Source organism: Phocoena phocoena, chromosome 16 (assembly GCF_963924675.1).
Source record: "Phocoena phocoena chromosome 16, mPhoPho1.1, whole genome shotgun sequence".
NCBI classification, from domain to species: Eukaryota; Metazoa; Chordata; class Mammalia; order Artiodactyla; family Phocoenidae; genus Phocoena; species Phocoena phocoena.
In genome coordinates this window covers 72,530,717-72,548,482 of record NC_089234.1, presented here as the reverse complement: position 1 = coordinate 72,548,482, position 17,766 = coordinate 72,530,717, and the positions used below count along the sequence as shown (strand labels likewise).

Below are 17,766 nucleotides of genomic sequence, written 5' to 3'. Positions count from 1 at the left end.
CCTGGGTTAGCATTTGAGATGTAGCTATATCTGGACTTCTTTCTTCAAAATGACCTACCTTGGTCCCTATGTAGACCCGACTGTGTCATAGTCACTTATTCAATGTGAATGGGAAGAATAAATGGTGCCATCCTAGTCCTGTGCAATAAAAGATAACTAAGTTTTATTTTTTAAATTTAGGTTTTTATTTAGGTTTAATTTTACTGTACTGCTTAAGCATTCTGATAATGCACTATTTTGAAACTTAGCATAACTGTTATTAGGTTATTCACTATACGTTAGCATATATTGGTCCTGGTGTGTCAAATATTTCATAGTAAATAGGAATTTTTTTCTTTCTGAAGGAAAATTTCTAACTTTTGTCACTGTCATGACTTAAAGTTGGAAGTAAGTACTTTATTATTATAATGAGTTAGGGGTTTTTTTTGTTTTTTTTTTTTTGCGGTACGCGGGCCTCTCACTCTTGTGGCCTCTCCCGTTGCGGAGCACAGGCTCCGGACTCGCAGGCTCAGCGGCCATGGCTCACGGGCCCAGCCGCTCCGTGGCATGTGGGATCTTCCTGGACCGAAGCACGAACCCACGTCCCCTGTATCGGCAGGCGGCCTCTCAACCACTGCGCCACCAGGGAAGCCCAGTGAATTAGTTTTGAAAACATGTTTAAGTTTATCAGACTTGCATGGATTACTGTCACATTCTGGTGCAGAGCTGAGTGTTTGCCCCAGGCAGATTCATGGGCAGTAGTCAAACTCTTTTCAAGAAGTATTGGCATAACATTTGGATAGACTGACAATAAAGATATTTTCTCTGTTTTTTTTTTTCAGGCTTTTGACTATGAACAGAAAAAGCTATTAGCAACCAAAGGTATGTGACACGTTAATGATCTATACTTTGATTTTTTTTTTTCAGTAAACACATAAAAGGTTTTTCAGTGTTGATGTTGAACTGAGAAATTGGACCTTCATAAAAGGAATCCCAGAATGTTTACGTTCAAGTTGCACAAACTTTGTTGAGGTTGAGTAGATTAGATCAATTGATTAGATCAATTAAGAAATAATGTATCATTTTAAAGTTTACCACTACTTTGTATAAAATGTTTTATGAGGATATTTTAAGGCATTTTGTGTTAAGAAATAATATTCAGTGATAATTTCTTTACATATATCAAAGAAACAATACTCATCAATATCTTATTTAAGAAATTCATTAAAAATATCAAGCATTTGTTTTATGTTCTGTTTTCCAAAGCTATGTTAAAGAAACCGGTGGTGACGGAGGTCAGAACACCCACAAATACCTGGAGTGGCCTCGGGTTTTCTAAATCCATGCCCGCTGAAACTATCAAGGAGCTGAGAAGGGCCAACCATGTGTCCTATAAGCCCACAATGACAACCACTTTTGAGGTTTGTAGAGTCATGCCCTACCTATTCTTCCTGTCTGTTCTCTCAGCAGAAGAGAACAATCTTCTCTCCTCTCCCATTCTCTGTTTATATAAGGACAATCTATTAATGGTGATTTGTTTTCACTTCTATTCCTGTAAACGTATTGCTGTGAAATTGATACAATCCAATATATTATGAACTTTTATGCGTCTTCTCTCAACAGTTGTTGATCAGCTGTGAAGGAGGTGTAAATTTGGATAAACTTGTTTTTGTTAGGGGGGAGAGTGTCATAAGTGATAGAGCAGGGCTGAGATTAAGCAAAGGACAGATGTAACATTCCATAAAAAATGTATAAAGAATCCCTTTATCCAAGGGTATCACTCGCAAGCCCACCATAGGAGGAAAAGGCAAGTATCCAACAACAAAAACAAGTTCTCAGATATGAGTTAAAAATTCAGTGTGTTCAGATGTGCCAGGAACACAGCAGGAGGTGTCACAAACGAGAGCTCCAAAAGGTTACGCTTCCTCGATGTTGGCTGTAGCTCAGGGTGAGACTGGGAAGCTGGTATCCTCACCACGTGGAGAAGAGATCCAGGGTTCCTTGCTTCTCAGCTAGGCCTTTTCAGTTGGAGAGTGTCAGGTTTTGGCTGTCAGGCTTTTGCGAGTGGGGTGGAGTTAGAGCACATGCACACACGCTACTGGTGAGGCTGTGCAAACTCAAACATGGATGAAAATGATTAATCCAAGAATCACAGTGTTCAACCAGAACACTGTAGGCTGAAAAACAAATAGTGGTTAAGGGTTAGTCTAATAACTAGCATTTGTAGATTGACCTTCTTTTCTCCACCCGTTTTCTTTGTAATAAATTAGAACGCTGATGAAAGGCAGAAGCAAACATGACATTTTTTCCTTTGTCTCTCTGAGTCAGTGAAAAAGAAAATACTATTGAAATACTAAAAAGAACAGTCTCCTGTGAATTTCATTGTCAGACTTAAAGTAGCAACCTAGCTGGCTGTATTTAAAGATTGAAGTTACTGTCAGCAGCTAGAATGTAGGAAGCATTGTGAAAAATTTGAGGCTCTAGGAGGTACACCCCTCTTTCTGCCATTGTAGCTTTGAGAGAAAATAAACATCTCCTTTCACTGGCAGAGACCTTAAAACTGCTGTGCTAATTCTTAGGCTTCCACTGATGTATTGAATACCGCAGCCTTCCATTCTGCTCACCCTCACCTTTGGCGGAGTGGAGTGTTAGGTGGTTGATTGTGTTTCTGTAGTTTCAGAGATGAAATATTTCACTTTAGAAATGCTAATTCACTTCTCTTCTCAAAGACCAGTAGTGTGACAGGTTGAAATGATGATCATTCTGATAACGTAGTTGTCAGGTGCAGGGGCTGTGGGGCCTGACAGCTACCACAGACACATGTACAGCTTTGATGAGTGACTTCACACCTCTGAGCCCATTTTCTCATTGCAGTTGTTTCAGGATGATGTGGGAGAGGGCATCCAGTGCTCAGCATGGTGTGCAGGAAGTTCTCAGCAATATTTAGCAGCTACTGTTATTTCCACTGAAGAACTTTACCCTGAAGAAAACCAAGAGCCTGATGAAAGATGTGTTCATATACATATATGAATGCTTATTACTGGAAGTATTTCTGCACATTCAAACTAGATATGCATTTTATATCCAAAGGAATACCTTAGAGTGTTATGTGAACACATAATGTGCTAGTAATAATTATCATAATTATATGGTACATTTTCATCCACAAGCGTATTTGATACCTATAAACTCCCAGTGAGGGAAAGGGGCCCAGATCAGTTAAGTGTCTTACTTGAGGTCATGGTAGTAGTTGTCAGAGAGAGGACTTGAATTCATTTTACAAAGTTTCTTTATACTCCTCTTCCTAATGGTTTAACTCAAGAGGGTACATAGCAAGGCGATATATAAATGCTCTAGAGCCATGTTATTGTACCTTAAAAGACATAAGAATCATTTGGAGCACTTAAAAATGCAAATTCTTCCCTCAGGATCTCAACTCATCAGGGAGGGAGCCAGCAGGAACCAGTAATCCATATTTTCAGCAAAAGTCTAGTCTGTTTCTGATGCAGCCTCCCTTCTGGAAACAGTGCTCTACAGGGACGTAACATAAGGGGGATGGCACAGAAATCATGTCAGAAGCTGAAAGACTCTTCTGTTCTGGCACTTGTCCAAGGACAAGTAGACCACTTTCTGTGGGCAGGAACGTGCAGGGTCCGGACTCAGTGGCTGAATCCCCTCCTGTGGCTTTGCTTTGCTTTGGCTTTCTTGGGCTAGCCTGTTCTACCTTCCTGGCTAATGTCTAACAGCTCATTCACATTGAAAGGTAGGGGAGAGGATGTAACCAGCGAGATCAGTGCAAGGGCATTCACCACGTTACCTGCTTTTATTCACGGTCCCTTTAAACACTGCTGATGATGAAATATAACCAAGCTTTCCTAGGGAATGGTTCTAGATTCTTCCAGGTGTGTAGGACTTGAACTTTTCTTCATGCATCCGAAAGCCATTGAAAGGAGGTGAAAGGGCCCTTACACAGCGTGATCTGATATTCTGAAGCAGCTGCTATCTGCAGATGCCTGCCCTTCTCTTTATTCTGTTATAGCTCAGAGGGATTAAAAACTGGGCAATTAGTGAAGATTGTTTCTTTGGGTTAGAACACAGGGACAGGGTTGGGTTGAGAAGGACCTGGGGAAAAGTGAAGAGAACTTAAACAATTTTTATTAAAAGACTGACCACATCTCTGCTTGTAGCACTATTTTTAAATTGGAGGGTAGCTAGAAACACTCTTTTTCCTTAATCTTTTCCAAAGAAAAACAAAACCAAATAGACAAGTAGAATGCTGCTCTAGAGAAGCACACTTAGCCAGTAGGTCCTGATGGGTGAGGGCTGTTCGGTGTGTTGGGATCAAGGCACATGAGTTTCCTGCGCTGGGAAGCTTGCTTAAGGCAAGAAACCGAGGCTTTGAACATCTTGTTCAGATTTCTGAGAAACCAGATTTGAGCAGTTGTTTCCAGTTTTAAGGCATTTTTGAGAAATTAGCCTTTTCCAAAGAGCTCCTTTAGAGAAGAAGTTAGGTAGCTTGAGGCTTATTTTTGTTTTCTTCAAGACTCAAAAGTATGACCCTATCCACTTGATGATATACTGGGACAGCAAAGGTCAAACAAAAGGCTCCTTGACCTGCAATACTTTTGTCACATCAACAGAACTACAAAAGGTTTGGGATTTTCCTTTTCTTTTTGCTAGTCATCTCTTAAAGGCATTAGGAATGGTTACATATTCTCTGGAGCAAATAAAACCTGCATTGGGAATCAAAAAATGGTTTTTAATTTCCCCAGCACTAAGAGTAATGAGGTTGTCTGGTTATTGTAAGTCTTACAGACCTAAGAGTGGAGGTGAGCGGCTCTTCGTGATACTCTAGTTAGTAGATAACGAAGTAATAAATATCAAAAGATTATGTTTTACTTAATGTTTTTAGAAAACATCGTTTAGCCAGGTCTGATATAGCTGTGTGAAGTAAATCAGCTTAGATCTCAGATGAGTGGTTTTTTTGTACTCAAAAAGAGTTTAGATACAGAAGTTTTAAAATATATAGAAATACTACATAGTAATTCATTAATGCTTCTGGTAATTACCAATTTTGAGCATGTTCTTATTTCCCTTGCTTCGTGGGATAGGTTGAAGTATAATGTTAAAGATGGTTTTAATTGAAAAAGACCATTTATTTGGTCTTAGGAGCCTTCCTTTCCCTATGCCCCTTCCCACAGTTCAACAAAGGGGATCCCATAGATGTACGAAAAGGTATCTGTGAGATCCAGTATTCTGCAAATATTTATTATTAAGGACCTTCTGTGTTTCAGACACAATTCTAGACGCTAGAGATACAATGCTTGAATACAGATTCTTCCTTTCATGGACAGAGCTTTCTTTTTGGTGGGTAGAAAGAAATATGTAACAAGTTAACAAGAAGGCATTAAGGAATAAAAGTTCCTGATAAATGTGAACAGAGGCTGCTTTATATTGGGTAGTCCTAGCTGGCTTTAATGAGCAAATGATGTTTAAGGTAAGACCTAGATGGCAAGAAAGGGCCAGCCTTGTGAAGATCTAGGAAAAGAGTATTAGGCCGGGGAAATAGCTGTCATTATCATCTTGAAGTCAGAACAGACTGTTAAGTTCATGGAGCAGAAGGTGGATGGGGCGGTGGAACATTGAAGATAAGGTTGGAGAGGGAGGCAGAGACTCAGTTACGGAGCACCTCAGCCCATGGTAAAGTACTAGAAAAGCATGGAAAGACTTTATACTTATGAGAGGCATGATTTTGTTCTAGTTTGCATTTAAAAAAAACACCTAGTTGCTTCATGGAAAATGGATTATTGGGGTGGTAGGCAAGATAGAATCAAAATGTCCATTAAGGAGGCTACTGGTGACAGTCATGGAGATGGAGAAAAGTAGGTAGATTTGGGGTATGTTTAGATATGACATTGATAAAACTAACTGATAGATTGGATGTAGTGAGGGGAGAAGGAACGAATATGACTCTCTGAAGTTTGGCTTGAGCAACTGGATGAATGGTCGCCACTGAGATTTAGGAATTCTGGGAGAGGGGTGGGTTTGGGTGCAGCTGGGGAGATGGTCATCAACAATACGATTTCAAGCACTCTAAGTTTAAAATACCTGTGAGACAGTAAAATGGAGGTGTCAGATTGGCAGCTCTGTGATGCTGAATTTCAGTAGGGAATTCAAACCCAGAGATAAAAATTTGAGTCATGGCTGTTGTTAAGCCTTGACAGAGGTTGCGATTACTGATTACTCAAGGAGAAAGTGTAGAGCGAGATGATAGGAATGCGGGGACCAAGTCCCAGGGTAATCTGACATTTGGAGTAGAAAAGGGGAGGAAGATCCTACAGTGGCTACAGTGAGGTAGGTAGAAAGCTTCCAGAGTGGTATTATAATGCCCCGAAGAAAGAAGCATTACAGCCCCGTACGGTCAGCTGTGGTTATGCTGCTGCGGGATTGAATTAAGTGAGTTTAGTGACCTGAAGAGTAAATGGTTCTCTTGGAATTACCCAGTAAACATAAGACTTTTAGAACCAGAGAATCTTAACTTTAATACTGTAGATATAGTACAAAGTATGGTACCTGTAATACAGTGATTAAATAAATGAATAAAGAATGAGTAAATGCAAGTTCAGTGCAAACTGTGAGATCTTTTAAATTACTATTTTTATTTTGATTTGGGGGAATTAAAAAAGTTAAAATTTCCAGGTACTTGTAATTTGTTGGAGAGATCATGTACTTATTTGAATGAGAGTTAACACATGACATAATGCCAGATTCCTCTCCACCCTTCCACTCTTGTGAGCCTGGGAGTTCAATTCCTGTCAAAGCATTGGGTGTAGCTGCACCGCTTCCCTACTTGTCCTGTGAGATACAAGGCAGAGAATCTCTTCTATACCAGATGGAGGATTTGCCTTGTTCCCCAAAATAGAAATCCTCTAAATCTTACAGGAATGAATCTTTATACTGGGGGCTCTCAGAACTCCTCTGGGCGCCCTCATCATCAGCTCCCTCATAATGAAGGAAAAACACTTCACTGTGTGTATTTCCAAGTGTCCTTGGTAGCTGGAAGACAAAGACTATAGACAGGTCCCATAGCCTCTTCCTGAGAATCAGCATTCGTGGGTAACTGCATTGGCCAGCAATCGAAATAAATGATAAGTGGTCTAATGTGTATTCTTTTCTCCTCCCAGCCCGGGAAACCTACCTTATTAAACATTTCCTTATCTGGCTTTGATTGTTTTCAGGGTTCATCAATGTCCCTCTCGAGGTCCAACAGTCGTGAACACCTGGGAAGTGGAAGCGAATCCGATAACTGGAGAGACCGAAATGGAATAGGACCCGCAAGTCATAGTGAATTTGCAGCTTCTATTGGCAGCCCCAAGCGTAAACAGAACAAATCAAGTGAGCTTTGACTTTTCATCATACTTTTAGATGTAATCAGCTTGGAATTTGTTTAGTTGGTTTAGGGTAATGTTCGAGTATCAACTCTGGACTCTAGGCCTTCAAGTGTTTTGGATTACTCACAGGCCACCTCTTCTGAGAAGCCTTCCCTGTTTTTTTCCAGTGAAGCAGGGCACATGGTTCTCTGCTTTCACTGCATTTTGTATATGCTTTCATTTTAGCATTTGTCGTACTGAAGTACAATTGCTTACTTACATAACTGTCTTTTCCTGTAGAATCTGAGCTCCACAAGTCAGGGACTACATTCATGCAATAAACACTTATTTAGTGCCCATGTGCCGAGCATTCTTTTAGGCCGTGCCTTCTTTCTTTTTTCTTAATTGAAATACAGTTGGTGTACAATATTATGTTAGTTTCAGGTGTACCACCTAGTGATTTTACATTTGCAGGCATTATGAAATGATCGCCACGATAAGTCTAGTAACTGTTTGTTTCTGTACAGGTATTACAGTATTACTGACCATATTCCTTATGCTCTGTGTGACACTCCTGTAGCTTATTTATTTTATAAGTAAGGAGGTTTGCACCTCTTAATCCCCTTCATCTCACTCCCACCCCCACTTCCCGTCGGGCAACCACCCTTTGTTCTCTGTATCTGTGAGTCTGTTTTCACTTTGTTTTGTTTTTGTCTTTGGATTCCACATATGAGTGAGATCATACAGCATTTACCTTTCTCTTTCTGACTTACTTCACTTACCAAAATACCCTGTAGATCCCTCCAAGTTGTCGCACATGGCAAGATTTCATTTTCTTTTATGACTAATATTCCATTGTGTGTGTGTGTGTGTGTGTGTGTGTGTGTGTGTGTGTATATATATACACACACCACCTTTTCTTTATCCGTTCATCTGTTGATGGACACTTAGGTTGCATTCATATCTTGACTATTGCAAATAATGCTGCAGTGGACATAGGGTGCATATATCCTTTTGAATTAGTGTTTTTGTTTTCTTTGGGTAAATAGAAGTGGAATTGCTGGATATGGCAATTCTATTTTTAATTTTTTGAGGAATCTCCATACTGTTTCCCATAGCGTCTTCATCAATTTACAATCTCACTAACAGGAGGCTGTGCCTTCTTTCTTAACTTATTATTTCTTCTCAAATGTCTAACAGTGTCTGACACCTAGCAGGTGCTTGGTAAGTGTTTGTGGAACGAATATACGAATGAGTCATGCACACACAAACATCGGAATGATGTGGAAAAGGCAGGGATGTAAAGGAGTTGAGCAGAACGTGATCAAATTAGTATCTTAGACAACAGAAGTCTGCCCAGTCACCTTTGGCTACCAAAGGTAAACAGCAAGATTTTTCAAGATGACAAGATGTAGCTAACTGAAAGTATCAGGAAAGAAAGCGTTTAAAGCATCGGCTTTGAACAGATATGATTAAGATGCAGCATGAGTCCAGTGGTTGTGTCTGTAACAGCACCCACATGTCTGTATAAATAGGTAAACAGACGAGAACTGACACAGTAATCACAAGCTATTCCCCTAATACCTTATTTCAGGGTTTTTGATGAATCTGGACTCCTGAAACACATACCCTGGAGTATTTGAAGAATACTTGGAGAAAGGCAATCTAAATGAGCCTAGTAAACAGTAACAGCCAGTTGTTACCATCAGTCAAATGGGCCATGTTGTCAAGAGTCTCAGATTTGAAAAGACCAGTCATGGGGTCGGCCAAGTCTAAATAAGAAAGCATGGTCAACTCTTTCATTCCCAGGCGTACTGTCAGTAGTATCCTGGAGTCTTCCTGTTAGTCCTGGGCTAGGTCCTCTACTGCTGACAGGACAATGGAGCTGAGAGGCAGGCTGGTGCCAGGTGCACATCTCAGGGTGGAAATGGTCTCCGTTTTATATTCCAGCATCAATTAGCTTTGTGCCTCTCTTCCTCTACCTTTATCCCCTTTCCTTGCACTGAATCCTGGATGATTAAAATTGTGTGACTTAGCTGCACTGAAATTCAGGATTAGGGTTAAGATAGGGGATTCATTAATTTAAAAAGATTGATTAAAAAAGCACTGTTGGGCTTCCCCGGTGGCACAGTGGTTGAGAGTCCGCCTGCCAATGCAGGGGACACGGGTTCGTGTCCCGATCCGGGAAGATCCCACATGCCGCGGAACGGCTGGGCCCGTGAGCCATGGCCGCTGAGCCTGCGTGTCCGGAGCCTGTGCTCCGCAACGGGAGAGGCCACAACGGTGAGAGGCCCGTGTACCACCAAAAAAAAAAAAAGCACTGTTGCTTGGCCTTTGTCCGATGTTTTAAGAGCCTAGGGAGTTAAAAGAGAATATAGATACTATAAGTAGTTAAGATGAAATGTAAAAAAAAAGTTGTGTACCATAATAAATATTCACCACTAAGTATATTTTAAAATATTCTTTTCACTTTTTGCTGCTCTCTTTGCTTAACTCAACATATGTAAATTATCATCATTTAAACATGTAATCAATGTAAAGGTATTTTACCCTGTCTTTGTTTCGTACTGTCTTTACATACGGTGTGTGGCATTTCACACTTGGAGTGCATTTTTAATCCGCACTAGCACATTTTAGGTGCTCAACAGCCACGTGTTGCCCATGGCTAGTGTACTGAACAACAAAGCTTTAGAAAAGTTTTCTTGACACCCACGTCAAGGTCACCAATGTCTAGGTTTTCTCTGGGTATCCCTGTTTCACCAGTTGTTCCACTGTAATTCCTCAGTAACTCCCTCTTTTTTTTTTTTTTCCTCGAAGAAAGTAAGGTTATCATTCGGACAGTAAATTATGTGGTCAGCCTGACAGTAACCTCCGTGTTGTCAAGTCCAGTGGTCACTCCAGTGTGCTCATCATACTCTGCTTTGTGTCACCCTCAAACCGGTACCTCACTGGTCATCCCTCCTCAATCTTTTTTGGTGACTCTGGGGCCTTACCTTCAATTGGTGGAGTGTTCCAGGGCTCAGCGCATCAGGGCTTGGTCCTGGGTCCTTTTCCCTACACATTCTTCCTACAAGAGATAAAATAACTGTTTTTAAAAGAAAGAGAAACCTTATCAAGAAATTCCTTCCGGGCTTCTCCCTGGTGGTGCAGTGGTTGAGTCCGCCTGCCGATGCAGGGGACGTGGGTTCATGCCCCGGTCCGGGAGGCTCCCACATGCCGCAGAGCAACTAAGCCCGTGAGCCGTGACCGCTGAGCCTGCGCGTCACAACGGGAGAGGCCACAACAGTGAGAGGCCCGCGTACCGCCAAAAAAAAAAAAAAAAGAAAAGAAATTCCTTCCAGTTGAAACATATATAGGATTTCTCAATTGGGAGATGAAAACAACCAGAGAAAGTGATTAGTGGCACCCAGTGCAATGCAGAACAAAATTCTTAGATTTGCTGAATGCACTGATCCCAGAGGAGATTAGATGGATCTGATACCTAGGTGAGTGTCCTTTGCCCTCATCAATCTGGGAATACCCCTGAAGCTGCACCTTTAGTATAAGAGAATAGAATTTCCACATGGATGAGAGTCAGTTGTTGGTCAGGGTGGTAGGAATGGCTGCATAACTCTGCTAGATTCTCCAAAGCAGCTCCTGAAGAGCGTTTGAATATTTGGTCAAGTACTTGGTGTGGCTCACTAGTCTGTCACCCAGCTGTGCACGTCCTTGGATCTGAGAACCACAGACAACATGGAGAAATCTTCGCCCACCAGATCAGTAGCAGAGCCAAGGCAAAGCTCGGCATGGCTGTCTTAGAATTTCCCCCAGGAGATGGATTTGTTTTTGTTGTAAGTTAAATCCAGGAACTCCAGCATCATTCTTTTCGTTCATATGTTACTCTTAATTTTGGAAGCTCTCTATTTCATGAACTCACTGCCCAATTATGTTTGAGGGAAATGAGATTTATATGTGATAATATCGTAGTATTTATATGACCACGGAAAAGCACAAGTGTGGATACAGAGGGCCAGCCTGCATCTAAAAGGAGCCTGTAACTTTCCTTACCTTTATTGTGTCCTAGGGGTCCTGCTTCCACTTCCTCGTTTAATTAACATCAAATCACTTGTGAAGAGCCAGTGTTCCTGAATGCTCAGGGAGAATATGCTTAATGATTATTAACTACGGAGGCCCTATTGCCGAATTGCTCCCTCCCAAGTGTAACCTTTTAAATGGCGAGAGCCTCCCTGAAAGCCTTAACCAGCATTTCCTTAATGAAAAGCCAGTGTTTCAGTAAAGGACTGCTGCATTTCTGCAGTTACTGGTCTGTTCAGCCCAAAACACTGAATCTGAACTATTTGAGTGGTTAAAACTTTTAATTAAACCATGCTCTCCCTGGGCATTTACACTTCAGGCCTGTCTTTCCTCTGCCTTTCAGCGGAGCACTATCTCAGCAGTAGCAATTACATGGACTGCATTTCCTCGCTGACAGGAAGCAATGGCTGTAACCTGAACAGCTCTTTCAAAGGCTCTGACCTCCCTGAGCTCTTCAGCAAACTGGGCCTGGGCAAATACACAGACGTCTTCCAGCAACAAGAGGTCGGTGGTTATTTATTTATCTTCCCAGGCATCTTTGTTTTGGTTGTGTGTACGATGACTTCTAGAATGAAATCACTCATTTACCTATGAGTGTGTTTTCACTGAGCATTTATTCAAGTCTCATAGCTTATTTTTGCTGCCAAGGAAATTGTCGCCATCTTATTTCTTATTTAGTGCAACTGGTAAATACAGGATTGCAGAAATGTAGGAAGCTGTGTTTGCAAAAACACCTTCATCAGTTTTAGCTAAAAGACCTAATGAGTGCCTTGATTTATAGGAACTTTTGATTCACAAATTCCCTAAGGTCAGCAACAACTCTATATTTAATCAGATTTTACTCTTTCATCTGTTCTTATTTTTATTCGTGGCGCTCAAAAGTAAATAACAGCGTCTGAGATAAATAACTATGGTTGTTTGTGACACCATCCTAATCATGTTACTGAAGTTCTCACAGAAGATAATGCACTTTTTATACACGTTAACTTATTCATTAATTTACTGTTTGGGTTTTGCCTGAACTGAGGCAGAACTAAGATGTCTTCTGAAACATCCCTACCATGGAGTTTGGCCAGACTGATCAGCCGTGGCTGTGACATACTGGCATAAAGAAGGGAGCCCCTAAGTGTGGTTCTTTCTAATTGTGTTGTCATATTACCAGGGCACAGCTAACTCAAGGCAACAGAAAGTTACAATAGTTCTCTAAATGTATCTGCTTTTCAAGTCCTGACATGGTCCAAGTTTCATGCTAGTTGGGCTTCATTTCATGTTAGATTACATGCCAGTAATTCCCCGGCATGCATCAGTCAGTAAATAATCTAAGATTTTTATTATAAGGCGCTTTGTATCATAAATCTAATGTGTTGCCCATAACTTAATTAATTGCTGAACTTTTTTTCTTTAACACCAAGAAAAATGTTGTCATGTGTATTTTGGACTTTAGGACAATGATTTTGTTTTCTTTTCCCTAAACCTAAATTAGTGTTCATGTAACCAAGGATTTTCTCAGTTGAATAATACGTTCGTCATCAGTGCATTAAAGAACTGCGTCTACTTATTTAGTCTTCCTGGTTAGATGCAGGTGGCTGATGGAGAAGCTCAGGGCTGAGGTATTTTACCTTGCTCATGCACAGAAGGTTTTAGAAGTAAGTGACTAGATGTTATTCAGTGATGTTCTGGGTTTGCTTTAAATCTCTATTTCCTATTTGAAGAAGCATAGAAATTTATTATGGGGACTTCTTATCTAGTTACTTCAAAAAGGAAGACAACGTGATAATATAAAGTCAGACTGGCTTCATCTAATATTGACTGGAGCAGGGGTCAGTGAATTGCAGCCTGCAGACCTGCTGCCTAATTTTGTAAATAAAGTTTCCTTGGAACACAGCTGCACTAACTCAACTGCCTCATATTGCCTGTGCCTGCCTTCAAGCTAAACCAGCAGCGTTGAGTAGTTGCAACAGAGACAGGATGCCCACTAACCCTAAAATAGTTATTCTCTGGCCCTTTAAAAAGAGTTTGAGGATCCCTGAAATAGTCTCCACTGGACAGAATTTCTAAAAAACATAGCTCTAGATTTGTGATAAATGGTAAATGAAAAGGTTTTTCAAGATCTGGATGTAACCTTCAAAATCAAAACAGAAAATTTCAAATTAATTTCTATATAATTTGAATAAAAAGTATATTTTACTGTTTTCAGGTTTGTTGAAATTTGGTACTATTCCCTTTATGTAGGATACTTTCTCATTTACAGATATGACTTAACAAGAATCCCCCATTAAGGAACCTTGTGAGATTTAATATATTGTAACCAGGATGAAGATTTATTTAGCAACTTTCACAGATGATATGTCTGTATTCATTATTACTAGCTATAGCTGCCAACTATTTTACCCCTTTGGTGAGCACATTGCATTATATCTAAGATCATATTTGAGGCCCAAAACAACCCTGTGAGGTATATAGGATTGTTAACTCTCAGTGCCCACAACTAGTAATGGCAGAGTCAGAACCTGAACCCAAGTCCCTCTGGCTCCAGAGCCCATTGCCTTTCTGTTCCTCACACAGTCTTCACAAGGAACGGTGGGATTCTTGGGCTACTTCCCCTCACACATTGTTGCCAGGAAGTACATTTATACTGTTGCTAGAAATACTTCATGTATGCCACTTTCAGAGATAGTCTGCTGGGTCAAGCAAAGTGAGTCATGGGTCTGAGGTAGACTGTGAATTCTGCTGTCATTTTTATGTAGAACGCAATGGAAGATACCCTTTATGGTATTATTCAGTCTCTTTTTATGGAGATATACTTAACCAAGTCAGAATCTAAAACTAAGAATTATTTTCTCTCTTCTGGACAAGTATGTATTCTTCCTTTCATCAGATCACAAAACTGTGCAATTTCTGTTTCCCTTTTTGCCCTGGCTGCCAGGATGCTAAGACCTTAGGATGCCTAAGTTTATATCTCCATTGCAGTAAATCACTGGCTTAGATTAAGTCTTCTGCTAGAATCATCACTTTCATTTTACCACCTTTATTACTTAATTCTTGTCCCTTAGGTTTGTATTGTCCCCACCATTCTTTTTTGAAAGTAGGCAGAGCGTAATTAATAAATAAAATAAGTGTAGCAATGAGTAGAATTTATACTGAAGAAGAAAGATGCTTAATATATTGATTATAGATGACTTGTTCACCCACAGATCGATCTTCAGACATTCCTCACTCTCACAGATCAGGATCTGAAGGAGCTGGGAATTACAACTTTCGGTGCCAGGAGGAAAATGCTGCTTGCAATCTCAGGTGAATAGAAATGTTCTTGTTCATATTTTAAAGTCTGAAGAACCTCTGCCGTTGGTCTCCAGCCAGCGGGGCTGGTTCTGCCCATCAACCCCTTGCTTACTACCTGGCAGCTTTGGGGTTGTGGTTTCAGAGTGTTTCCCACTAACAGTGTGACAAATGCCAAGAACACGCCCACTGCTTCGTCAAGGCATTGCCTAAAAACCTGCCTTGACAGCGTCTTTCCTTAAAACAGGTCTCTTCGGAAAGATCTAACCAAAACTGCCCTTTGCAGAACGTGGGGATGAGGGAGCAGTTTAATTCTCCATTTTGCGGTTGTATTAAGCAATGATCATTGCATTCATGAATAATTATTCTGGACTGGCTGTCACGCTTTAAATGCACGTGTTCCTGCATAGCAGCTGAGATCATTGCACCAGAGAAAAAGAGAATTGGTATTTCTTGTCTTAATGCTTTTTAACTTTACCCCAAGTTTTTTTTTTTTGGCGGTATGCGGGCCTCTCACTGTTGTGGCCTCTCCCGTTGCGGAGCGCAGGCTCAGCGGCCATGGCTCACGGGCCCAGCCGCTCCGCGGCATGTGGGATCTTCCCGGACCAGGGCACGAACCCACGTCCCCTGCATCGGCAGGCGGACTCTCAACCACTGCGCCACCAGGGAAGCCCTACCCCCAAGTTTTAATAGAATTTGTGAGTCACAGAAGAGGGTAGTATCGTAAAAGTAGTCCCAGAATGAAGGAAAGTCTGAAGGTCTGTCTCCCAGACCACCGTCTTTGTGCATCTTTTGCATGTTCTAAGAAAATGGTCTATACGTATTTACTAGGTACCTCCCACGTGGAAGGAATGGGCAGATGATGAGTTGGCAAATACATAACAATGTACCTCAAAAAGGTGTTTAGAGAAATATGAGGAAGGAATCTGGGGGGCAGAAAAATGAGGTTACTTTTTGAAGTCTTGCTGATCAAGTTCATGAATGCCAGTTTTATATGTGTGCCAGTCTCTCAGAAAGACAGAGCCAAACGTCAGGTGTGATGAGAAAATGACGTTGCTTTTCAAAACACTGAATTTGTAGGCTATGCTTTTATGCGGCCAGCAGTGGCATCCAACCAGTGGAAAGCCCTTTCTAAACAGCATTCGCTAATTGAACCATCAAACTAAAAGCCTCGGTGGTTTTCCGTTTTCTTTCAGCAGCAGATTGCGCTTGCATTATTTTATAGCAGCTGATCAGCGCCGCCCACCTCCCCACAGGAAATCGTATATATCTGAAGCAGATATAAGCAGAGTAGCCTTGAAATAGGTGCAGAAATTCAGCCATTGAGCAGCCCGTTAGGCTTCTGTATGGAGTCCTGCACACATCAGTTTGAGAAGTCTTCCTCCACCCTATATACCCAAGCGGCTGCATTGATGGTGCTCCACAGGGCAGCCACTGCTTCCTGTTCACTCATCAGATCAGCTTGGTTATAGTGGAAAGAACACTATATTCACATAAGGAGATCTGAGATTTGCCTCTCCAAGTCATGTACCCTTGGGTGAGTTTGCAGACCTCTTTTGGTTGTGGTTTCTTAACTGTGAAGGTGGATTGGAGTAGATGATTGTGTAAGGTCACCTTCCATTTCTAAAATCTGTCCTTCCATGTGGTATATCATCAGGCACAGTGAAAATAACCTACAGTTTTAATGATATGTATTATTATTGTTCTTTTTTTTTTTTTTTTACTATCTGTGGCAATAGGATAGTTTTCAACTTCTTTACCCTAAAGCTCAGTCTCAGAGGGTTACTTCTGGATCCAAATTAACTTTATATATTTTTACATTATTTTATTAATTTGAAAATGGAATTGATATACTACTTGAAATTTTATTAACTCAATCACCATGTCTATACTGTTAAAATATGTCTGTGGGCCCACACACTTACACCACAGAAGTGTATGTTTCAGAACTCCATAATCTTTCACTAGAGATTTGTGGAATATCCGTGACAGTACAATGAAAATTAAGTCTTTTCTTTGTGTACCAACCCAATTCCAAACTCTCTAAAGCTTCCAGCAACAAGCAAATATCTCTAAATATTTTCATAGATTCCAAGTGGATCTTCAGTACTTTTACTCTGGGATACATTGGTGATATATTCTAGGTGGGTTTTGGAGAGTAGAGTGCAAAAACGGGAGGGGTTTTGAGTCCTCGTTTAAAAGAATGTTTTCTCTAATCATCATCTTCAATGTGTTCTTTTGAGGTTATATCCTATTTCTATAGACTGCCTCTCTCAGTGAGGTTCACAGGTCCTCTTGCTTTTAAAGGGAATTAGAGACTTTGAATAAGATGTCTTATGAATGCTCTGTACAGTGGGAAGTATTTGATTATTTAAGGATGATTTTGCCTTACTTTGTTGAAGTGCATTTGTTTGAACTTGGTAATCATTTTCTCTGCAAGGAATAAGTTTTTATTGAGAAACCCTTCATCAAAAAGCTTCTTTTTCTAGTTCAATTCCTCTGATAACAAAGACATTCATTTAAAATCTCAGAATACTTCATTTCCAGATAGAGGCAGGATATCAGGTCAGCCTTGACTTAGGTTTGTCTTGTGGTTACATTGTTTGGTTAGATACAGAGTTTGCTCAAACTACTTTTTAAAATTTTGTAGATTTTTAACGTAAAATCAGAGTTGTTCTTTCAGTATAAGGTTTTGGTTTGCTTTTAATCTTGGGCCAGAAGACATTTATTTCAATGTTCTAGGAGGAGATGAGATTTATCTCTGATAGGAATGAATCAGAGAAAAAATTTCATCTTTTTTTCAAATCCACGATTTTTTGAAAATTCATGGATTTCTCTCTGAGTATTTTAGTGATTGGTTAACTAAATGTACAGGGACTCAGTGAAAGGAAGTTTAGCATCCTGTTGACAGGCTTTCCGCCACAGCCTCAGGTAGATCTAACATTTCCTGACCTATTCTTTTAGTTTGTGACTCTGTTCAGATCCGCAACAAGATCCTGAGAGCTGCCAGGATTGTGTGAACCTTGGAATTTCAAAGAAAAAGGTTGGTATTTTCTCAAACTAT

The 17,766-nt window shown here is 40.5% G+C and overlaps 1 protein-coding gene across 1 annotated transcript in view; it reads left to right on the top strand.

The window, feature by feature from the left end:
* The window catches only part of BICC1 (BicC family RNA binding protein 1), a 309,662-nt gene that overhangs the window by 288,949 nt on the left and 2,947 nt on the right, over positions 1–17,766 (top strand). Inside the window, exons 16-20 of the mRNA XM_065894697.1 lie at positions 822–861; positions 1,246–1,400; positions 7,218–7,374; positions 11,767–11,927; positions 14,618–14,717. Coding sequence (XP_065750769.1) covers positions 822–861; positions 1,246–1,400; positions 7,218–7,374; positions 11,767–11,927; positions 14,618–14,717 — 613 coding nt within the window. The remainder of the gene's footprint in view (positions 1–821; positions 862–1,245; positions 1,401–7,217; positions 7,375–11,766; positions 11,928–14,617; positions 14,718–17,766) is intronic.